This window comes from Pygoscelis adeliae, unplaced genomic scaffold (genome assembly GCF_000699105.1).
Source record: "Pygoscelis adeliae isolate BGI_AS28 unplaced genomic scaffold, ASM69910v1 Scaffold26, whole genome shotgun sequence".
NCBI lineage: Eukaryota > Metazoa > Chordata > Aves > Sphenisciformes > Spheniscidae > Pygoscelis > Pygoscelis adeliae.
The window spans coordinates 7,715,443-7,725,710 of record NW_008825104.1 but is presented as its reverse complement, the minus strand read 5'-3'; the positions used below and the strand labels follow the sequence as shown (position 1 = coordinate 7,725,710).

Sequence of the window (10,268 nt, the reverse complement as noted above, 5' to 3'; positions counted from 1 at the left end):
ATTTAGAAGACGTGTAGATGAGGTGCTTAGGGACATGGTTTAGTGGGCATGGTGGTGTTGGGTTGACGGTTGGACTCGATGATCTTAGAGGTCTTTTCCAACTTTAATGATTCCGTGATTCTATGATTCTTTTTCTGGAACCAATGTAGGCGTTTTGGTTCAGGCTGAGACTCAACTGAAACATGTTACAACACATCAGACTCACTAAAATTATGGCTAAATCAAATAAGAAAAACAATATTATTTATTTTTATATCACCTTTAAAGATTAGCAAATATTAACTTGGCAGAGAACTGTTCATTGCAGCATCTCCTCGATATATCAGTTAATATACGTGAAATCTTGACCACTTCTGTGGCAAAATCTATTGACTTTAATGTACATCATTGTTAATAAAATGGGAATATGGCCTGAGAAATAAGCTGACACATGATATTCTGTTACATAAATGCATGAATTGAGAGAATAATGATATTTAAAATGTTCAAATTAGAAAATACTTTTTCCAATATGAAAATCTACATATGCTAGTAACAAGTGGCAAAACATTGGAATTCATGCCTTAAACTCTTATACAAAATACCATTGTAACTACCATAAACAGCTGCTGTAATGTTACATGGAAGGTAATTGCACTATCATTTAGATAGGTAATCTTTTGATTTCAACAATTAGAACTTGAATCTAAAATGGCTATTTGAAACTACACAAAAGTATAAGGAACACTACTAAAATACATACCAGTTGCTTTTCTGAACTTTAAGCCTCTATCCGTTCTCTGATTTGTCATTGAATATAGTTTGATGGATAAATTATACTTACGCATAGAGGTATACTAACTCTAATAAGGGTTGTTTAATAAACTCTTCAGCCATTCTGGTGTAGAAAGCTCAGTAAAATTTCCCTTCAGTTCCTTGTCTTCAGATGAAGCTTTCAAACATCAAGAAACAAATAAGGTACAAACTCCCATTCCCCAGAGTTGGCATCATGGGATCATTGGGAGATCATGAGAAGATCATGGGAGAATTACATACGAGTTCTGAATTCCCCTAACTCCAATAACCTTTCCAATCTCATTAAGTAAGGAACATTTTAGGGGAAAAAAATCACATTGAGTTCTATCTTAAGCTGTGGCTTGATTAAATATTTCCTTTGGCAACAGTACTGGCTTAACTAGCCCACAACTCCCCCGTTGCTCTCCACAGAATGACTGGCTTAAAGAATTAACCCAGTCAAAAATAAGCTCTAACAGCCACACCAACGCTAAGGAGACCAGAATGAACAGGGTGGCAGAATGTGTTAAATCAGTACTTATGAAAGAAATATTCCTTATATTGCTCCTTCAAAATTATCTTCTAAAATTGATCTAGTCATAGACTGTGAAACACCATTACTCATTCTTGCACAGGTATCTGCTAATTAAGGAGTCCAGTCTTTCTTCAGTTATATTATCCAAGCCCATCCCAGAAATCATGATATATGACATGAAAAATTAGATTGGACCAAAGCCAGTAAGAAAAAAGAGCAGATGCAAGGACTCTTTGCCATCCTTTACTGAGAGACCTACATAGAAGGTTACAGATCGTTTCTCTTTGCTCTGCGGCTTCCATGAGTATTTTGATCTTTATGTACCCTAGCACAGCATCTACAGCACAAGCTGCCCAATAGTAAGGGTACTGGTCTGAGACATAAAAGTTTGAAAGACAGAGTTAGATCTACGTATCTCACTTCCAGGTCAAATGCAGTAACCTTTAAAATTCCAAACATTTTGTACTGACTCAATGCTCTAAACCACTGGAGAAAACAGGCGATGGTTATTATTGTTAAGAAAGCTTAGGTGTTGCTCTTCCTCATATCTTGACTCCTGTGAGACTTACACTGCAGCTGTATGCCAGGCAGCTCAGGTGGAAGCATTTCTGTGTCTAAGCAGAAAGAAACGAAACCGCAGACAGGAAGAGCATTTTCAAGAAGCTGTAAACATAGGCATTTTGAGATTTAGGCATTTCTGGGGTAGGATTATACACCTAAAATCTGCTCAACTCAAAAAGTATGAGTCTGTCTTGAACCCGTACCCTACCACAGTACAAGATACGAATTGGATACCCCAGAATCCAATTTTGACATACTTAACATTGCTCCCAATAGCAAATGGTAAATTTTGCTACCAACTTCAACATGATAGATTGCGTACATGCCACAAGGGGTTTGTTTGTTTGTTTGTTTTTTTAACTTTTCAGTGGGAGTTTTATTAGAATGAATGGAGGCTTCACAATTCTTGTCAATTGTCAGTCTTTGAATTTCCTGTTTCAGTTAGTGTAGGCATTAATCGCCGCATACTGTATTAACATGGTTCTTAGAACTTTGTAAACAATCTTGCTGGACAGTCATCTAGTGTTAGGAAGTGGCACTTTACATCTGTGTCAAAAGTGAAATGGCTGTAATTGTAAAAGAACAAAATCTAGGCAGAAAGAAAGGATTTTGAAAAATTAATAGCTTTTGTTCGCTTTTGTTTGTTTTCAGCTTGCTCACTGTGATCCTGCCAAAAAAGAATGAGTAATGGTGTTTCACAGTCTATGACTAGATCAATTTTAGAAGATAATTTTGAAGGAGCAATCTCTTTTAGCTTCTCATTGCCCATTCTTTCCCTTCTCCAGACCCAAACACTATTTCATATTTGCACTTACTGATTAATGTATGTACGTAGAAAATGTTATGCAAAACATACATTTATTTAAAGGATAACATAATAGAAAATCTCACTTGAATTTTCAAATTTGATTTAACCATTCTGACATTAAGCATATTTAAGTCCAAATCTTTCTACACAAAGACTTACAAACTGAAGTTTACCATATCCTAGTGTAAAGGATTCCAAACACAACTAATCACAACTGAACTAAGAATAAGACTGAAGAACTAGTTAAACTTGCATGGTTTAGTACTAATAAACTTGAAATAGAAGAGTGAATTTTTTTCCAAATGGTCCATTTAATAATTTGAAGCACTGATATTTGCAAATAGATTTCTTAAAAATATATATCTATCTCATTTTAAAACAACAGCATTGCAAAGCATAAATAAATTTGATTTGAAAGGAAAATCATCTTCTCTGCAGAATTGAACACAAAAATAGGCCAGCACCTCAGTCACTACTAGAACTGTCTGAACTATCAGAAGACGAACTTTTTTCCTTTCGTCTCTTCTTTTTCTCCTTTTTATGATGTTTTCCTTTCTTAGATTTATTCTTTTTTTCCTTTTCCCTTTCTTTTTTGTGTGATTTTTGTTTTTTTGACTTTGGCCCATCCTCTTCAGCTGCACTTGATGAGGAAGATCTAGTAAAAATAAAATATATATACACACAGATTGATATGCAATTAAAGAAGGAAAATTATTACCCCACAAGAATAATGTGGGGGTTTTAATTTCAGTATTTATATAATGTCACAAATCAAATTTGGTGTAGAATTCGTACAGTGGCATCCACTGGAAAGCTTATGGTATCTCAGTCTGCATGTTCAACTGAACAGTGACTTTTCTAATTAAGACTATTGTGCCAGAAAAGCAGTATGTTTACAATACAGATTAATTAACAATGGAATAGGCAACTTGTGTGTTTTTCAACCTTCAATAAGAAAAGGACTAAGAGTACAGACTGACAGAAAACTGAAAGTATGACATTAAGATAGAGCTTCCAGCTTTTAAAATATCACATAATCAATAACGATGCTACAGAAATGCCTTCAGGCAAATCTTAATGTATTTCTTTCATGCAAAAATCTAAGAGAAATAGGTATGACAAATTTGGATGCTCTTGCAGCTGGTAATATTGGTCTAACCAGCAGTGATGAGTGAATACACACATACAAGAATTAAGATGACAATAAAAGAAAAGTCATGATTATTACACTCAAGAGGGCAGTTTTGTGCTATTGTTTACATGATTAACTATTAATTACTTGCATGTAAAGACTACAGCCAGCAGACAGACTCTTTTCTACTGTCTTCGTAAGTGTAAGTTAGAGCTACGCTACATAAATAAGGGGAAAAATGCCAATACAACCAGTGTTAAATCCTGTTTCTTTATTTCTGAAAAACATCTTATTGTGGCCTCCAAATACATTATACATTTCCTAGCTCTCGGTGCAGTTCCTGGGATATTGTCTCATCAACAGTCCTAATGACTAACCAGCCTACAGTCTCATCTAAAAAAATCAGTCATCAGGCCAAAACTCAGATTCACAATAAATTTGGGTATTATGACATTTTTCTTTGAAATTGGAGTAACATTTTTTTTAGGATTCTACAATAACAGGATCATTAAAACTCAACACCTGCTAAGCTAAGTAAAACTACAGAAGTTTTCCTTTTGATAGCTACATGTTACTCAGAGCGTGTGTATGCATGTGTGTGTGTGTCTACACAAGCACGTGTGCACGCAGGGAATCTTAGGGTCTCTGAACTGCAGGGAGGCTTCTCCATGCGAGCTAAGCTGGGGACCAACCCCATAATCCTCCTGACTCCTTGTTCTTTTCCTACCACATCTTGCCTAGTGTTGGATAGTCAGAGGGAGCATTGCTTTCTCAGACCTGCAGCCCTCCAGCTTGATAGAGCTTTCTAGACTTCTGTGGTCCTAACTCAGCAGAAAGCTTGTGGCTTTACCATTACTAAAAAAACCAAACAAGTTCTCACTGGAAAACAGGAAGCTTTTCAAACCAAAGATGTACTTGCAAATAAAGTTGCATCAAAAGATGCAGTGTTTTCTGAGAAACAACGCAAACGTCAGAAAAATTTTTAAAGTTCTGTTTCAAAATTAAAATTACCTTTTTCTTGGTCTCTTTAATTTTGTTTTTTCTTTGCTTTTTCTTTTTTGTTTCTTTTTTTCTTCCTCCTCATTTAAATCTATGGATAAAAAGTTACAGTTTACAAAACGCTTGTCTGAATTAAGATCAGCATTAAAAGAGTGGCTTCAATAGCAATGTGAAGTTACTACAAAATTCTTGTTAAAAGTTTTTCTTTTCCTTCCTCCAAATTCTGTTCTCGTATAGTAATTTCAGAAATATTTTGCAGAGTAGCAGAACTTTTTATACAACTTACATTCTAATGACTTTGATCTAAGCACTAAAAATGAAGGAACGCCTGTAAAACATAGTAAAAAGTTGTGACTTTTCCTATATGTTTACATCAGCTTTAGGTTTTCATATCCGTTCTTCTGTATTTTAAAAGACTTGCCAAAGTCTGAAAACATTTAACTAGAATGTACAAAAAAGAGTGTTCCCTTAGGCTTACCTGAATTACTTTCACACATCCTCATTTCACACTTCACAAATAGCTATGCCATAACTAAGGTAAATTTGTCAATATACTGTCTACAAAAATTGGCAGAAGAGTCACCCCTTATCTGGTCATGTTTGTTTCCTGCCCTAACACTGTATAGTATTGTATAGCATCTTCAAATTTCACTTAACAAGCAATATTTTTATCACACTAGATGAAATTTCTGACCTTAGACTTTTCTATACCATTTCAAAAAGTATTTCTGAATTCTCTGAAACGCAAATCACATACATAAATACACATTACAATGTCAGCTAACAGGAAAATACTGGCTTTACAATTTATCCTTAAAACAGATAGCTAATTTTGAGCATTTAATCTTATTTCTATCATACAAATAACTTTTCATAGAGTCTGCGTGCCAGTGCAATTATTTATTTGCTACCACAAATAGAAATTACTGGTCTGTATGTTCTGGAGAGAAATTTGAAAGAATTCAATATAAGTTACAAAAAGCAAATTGCTTTTGGAGCAATTAAAAACCAGGAACAACAATGTGTGAACAAGCACAGTATTTTTTTAAGAAAACCATGCAAAAATCTAACTGCAAACAGTGCAAAATCTTGAGAAGATGAGGCCACTTGAAAATGGCAAAGTCCTGCCTAGATTATTGACAGTTGAAGATACATATCTCCTTACAGTACACATAGCAGCCACAGTTTGAGAAAGAATATATAATAAAAAGGGATATTACAAGATAAAGTAAACAGCTGTTTTCCCTGCAGATATCCATCTTCAATCAGTTTAGGGCAAAAAAAACCCCTTACATCCAAAAGTACATAATAAGTGGGGACAAGTTTTTCCAAAAAGACTTGTTCCAAGACAGAACTGTTGCAGTACCAATTCAGCACTCCTGACAAGCAGACTATCCATTTCTTTTGAAGTGTTCCAGCAAATTACAAGGTTCTATCTATCCTTTCTCCTTCCTAAATAGCATTTTTAGTAGGAACTGAATGTAGAGTCTGGAATACGAGAGCAATAGAACAAAGCATAATGTTTCAAGGGGCAGAGGGGAAGAACATTCATTCATTTAAAACATGCTATGGTGGAACAACCTCCCCTTCTTACTTAGGGGAACAGCCTCTTTGGAGTCCAAATTCAAATGAACTCAAGTATCTGCTAAATAAGCCATCTATTCTCTCTCTGACAAACAGTTGATGCTCAGACCTTCAAAACACAGAACAGTACTTCTCCAAATATGAATGTTGAAATTCAATTCAGTAGCTCTTCCAGTCAAAACGCTACTTAGAAACTGGAGAGAAATTCAGCTGTCATAATTTGTCATTAGTTTTAAGAGTTACTATCAACTTTAAGATGTTTAAACTACATGCTATAATCAAAAGATTAACTCGGAACATCCATGTCATTTTCTCCTAAGCAGCTTCTTAGTAACAGCCTTCTTATCTCTTGTGTTTAGGAACCCTTTTTGAGATGTTCCAAATGGGTACGTTATTAATTTCCTATGACAGGAATTAATAATTAAAAAAAAAAAGATGTAGGTGTATCAAATCTCTGAAGTCTGAACACATGAAGTAAAAGACCTACTTTTAAAGCATAGGCTAAAAGAAGTAATAGTAGTTATCAAAAAGAATAAAATGAGAGTTCCAGTACTTCAGACGACCATTAACCAATTTACTCTTTAAGAAAAAAAAAACAAAACACCTTACTCTTTTTTTCACGCATGGCTTGCAATCTCTGTAGTTCTTCTTCTTCACTGTCTTCACTGCTAGTGCTGCTAACATCTAAAACAATATCTCTTTGAGGATCTACTCGGAGGAAGTTTCGACATTCAAATGTCAGATGGCCAGCTGAACAAAACAAATATTCAGAAAGAAAAATTACAATTTACCAAAAAATGTCAGAAAATAAAGAACAACCATGTTAGCACTACTCAGTTTTGAGAAGTGAAAAAAGGCTAGGCTGCAATCTGTGAAAAAGGAGGGAGAAGGCTTACTTTGAAAAAGCCTCAAAGAATTTTGACAAATTCTTGTGCAATGTTATTCCATTTAATAGTGCTTTATGACCTGTCTCCTATTTCTGTTAATGTAAAGATTTTGTCCAACCTTTACTTTCTATTTTTTAATGGTCTCAGATCCTTCCTGAAGAAATGACCTAAAAGCATGAAGTGAAATATTTAAAAAACTACAGCAAGTGTGTTATATCACTCTTTTTGTCTTCCTCTAGTGAAATAGAAGAATCCTATTTGCTTATGAGACATAATCTTTAACAACCAGTACATAATACTGACTAAGCTACTACTTGAGTAGTATTTTTAGTTTTCTAAGATACATCTCAATAATCATGACCAGAGTTAGAAACCTTGTGCTGAATACAACTTTTGGAATAATAAAGAGAAATAAAACAAATTGAAGATACAGTTTGGGAAAAACTAAGCTAAAGACACAGGAATTCAAGTAGCAATTGAAATAAACTCATCTTCTTCATATCAAAGTACCTACATCTTGAAGACAGAGCTTTTAGGAACATAAATACAGGTTGTGTGATTTCACTACAAGTTTCCTTCTCTTCCAGAAAGCTTCTGATACTTACTGCATGTAGAAATGAAGCACTAAATCTATATTGATATCCATGTTCCTTTGGAAGAACAGATACACAAAGATACAGATACACATTGACAAAATTTGTTGGAGACAAAGTCTACAGTGAAAGAACGAAGCAAGCTTTTTTCCCCTTCAACCCACATAATGCTCATAAAAAAGATAGATTAAATCACTGTTAAAAGTTCAACACAATTCACTGCAAAACAGTGTCCACCCCCCATCGTTCTAAAAATGAGAGTTAGTGATTAACAAATTAAAATCTTCTCTAAGACCTGTCTCCATTTATCAGGAGAGTAGCCACAGACATGCTCATACGATCAGAGCATAATGCAAAGCATGAGCTAAATACTAACTACAGAACTTGTAGGCAACAAAGTTAACTGTTTCTTGAAATACAGAATGCACAAAGAAGTATGTTTTCTTAGCGAAGAAGATCATACAGATTTTAAATTATTTTTTCTCTTAAAACTTGAGCTGAAATGCTTGCCTAAGTTTGCAGTGAGACTCAGAAGCACAAATGCTAATCTCAGTAGATATCAAAGACTATGTTTTCAATTCAAAGTTTCTCAAGTAATTGCATTGCAAATGTAGTATATATGAATACAATAGCATACATTTTTTTTGTTTCTGAGAAACTCAAGGGTTTTCAAAAGCAGCAATAGACGTGAGGAGCCAGAGCATGAATAAGAAATAAATACATTTAAAAATTATGGTAATTTAAACTGACAAACGTCTGGGCAACAAGGGAGAACACTTCTTTTTTATTTTTCCCCCCTCCTCAAAAGGCAGTTCCAACATCATAAATTGAAGAAAACACTGTATCTTCATATTGCTCACTACAGACTTACGGTAGCCGCACTTCTTGCATCCTGCTCTGATGTTATCCTTATTTCCACCTGAAAGAGAAAATTTCATCAGTTACGTGTTACTAAACAGAACTCTCAAGTTTCTTTTAAATCTGGCTTGATAATGTCAATACACAGACAGGAGTGATCACTCCTCAGAGTATTAAGTACACTAAGATCTCTTAAAAAAACTTAAAAGCAAAACAGTGCATTTCTAAGGTCACTTTTCTGTACAGTAATCTACCAGAACAAATTTGGCTAGTATAAACTGCTGCGGATCATTTAGTTTCACATAACTTACTGCCAAATCCTCATTTGATTTATTATCACCTTTCCATTATAATTTCAATAATTGTTGCACTTCTCTGAAAGCTTATGCATTTGTTTAGTTACAGTGTGAACACGGTAATAGCTATCTGACATTCCAGTTGTCATGGTTTAACCTCTGCCAGCAACTGAGCACCACACAGCCGCTCGCTCACTCTCCCCCCGCCCCGGGTGGGATGGAAGAGACAATCGGATGAGTAAAAGTGAGAAAACTCATGGGTTGAGATAAGAACAGTTTAATAATTGAAATAAAAAAAAATAAAATAATACTAATAAAAATAAAAATATACAAAGCAAGTGATGCACAATGCAATTGCTCACCACCTACCAACCCATGCCCAGCCAGTCCCCGAGCAGCGGTCACCCCCCTCCCCCCAGCCAGCTTTTCCCTAGTTTATGTACTGAGCATGACATCACATAGTATGGAATATCCCTTTGGCCAATTTCGTGGCTGTGCCCCCTCCCAGCTTCTTGTGCACCTCCAGCCTTCTCAGTCAGTAGAGCATGGGAAGCTGAAAAGTCCTTGACTAGTGTAAGCACTACTTAGCAACAACTGAAACTTATCGGTGTGTTATCAACATTATTCTCATGCTAAATCCAAAACACAGCACTGTACCAGCTACTAGGAAGAAAATTAACTCTATCCCAGCCGAAACCAGGACAGTATCCACCCCCCTTATTCTATACCATCTACATCACGCCCAAGTCCCACGCTTTCCAATACATTCCCATTAATCACCACCCCTTTTCCTGTCTTTTGATATATATACACACAGATAGCATTCCCTTAGTCTATGGGCTATCCCTATAAAATGTCCATTGAGTGCATTTAGTCCGTGACTTTGGGCTCCATCTGTCATAATAGTCTTTCAGGGCAGGAAAGATGAAGATGGTATGCGGTGTTTCATGCTGAAGTCAGTTCTGGTTCCATCATCACTGCACTTCGCTCAGTTTCATCAAAGTTCATTCTTCATTAATTGTAATACCATTGATATGGCATATAATATTACATAGCAATTAACATCATATCATTCAGATAATTGGCTATTCTCACCCAAAATCAAATCCCCTTGAGGTACACATCGGACTTCCCCATCCTACCGCATCACCCACAAAGTGCACCCAAGTCCTTGAGCAAAAGCAATCCCATGGATCGGTTTGCCTTTGCCCGAGGCAGGAATAACCCAGACTGTCTTCCCC

The 10,268-nt window shown here is 35.5% G+C and overlaps 1 protein-coding gene across 1 annotated transcript in view; it reads right to left on the bottom strand.

Annotated features, from left to right (window-relative positions):
- Positions 1 to 1,439: 1,439 nt before the first annotated feature.
- SREK1IP1 (SREK1-interacting protein 1) overlaps positions 1,440 to 10,268 on the bottom strand; it is a 13,750-nt gene continuing 4,921 nt past the window's right edge. Inside the window, exons 2-5 of the mRNA XM_009327286.1 lie at positions 8,745 to 8,792; positions 7,003 to 7,143; positions 4,822 to 4,900; positions 1,440 to 3,333 (exon numbers count right to left, since the gene is read on the bottom strand). Coding sequence (XP_009325561.1) covers positions 3,144 to 3,333; positions 4,822 to 4,900; positions 7,003 to 7,143; positions 8,745 to 8,792 — 458 coding nt within the window. The 3' untranslated portion in view covers positions 1,440 to 3,143. The remainder of the gene's footprint in view (positions 3,334 to 4,821; positions 4,901 to 7,002; positions 7,144 to 8,744; positions 8,793 to 10,268) is intronic.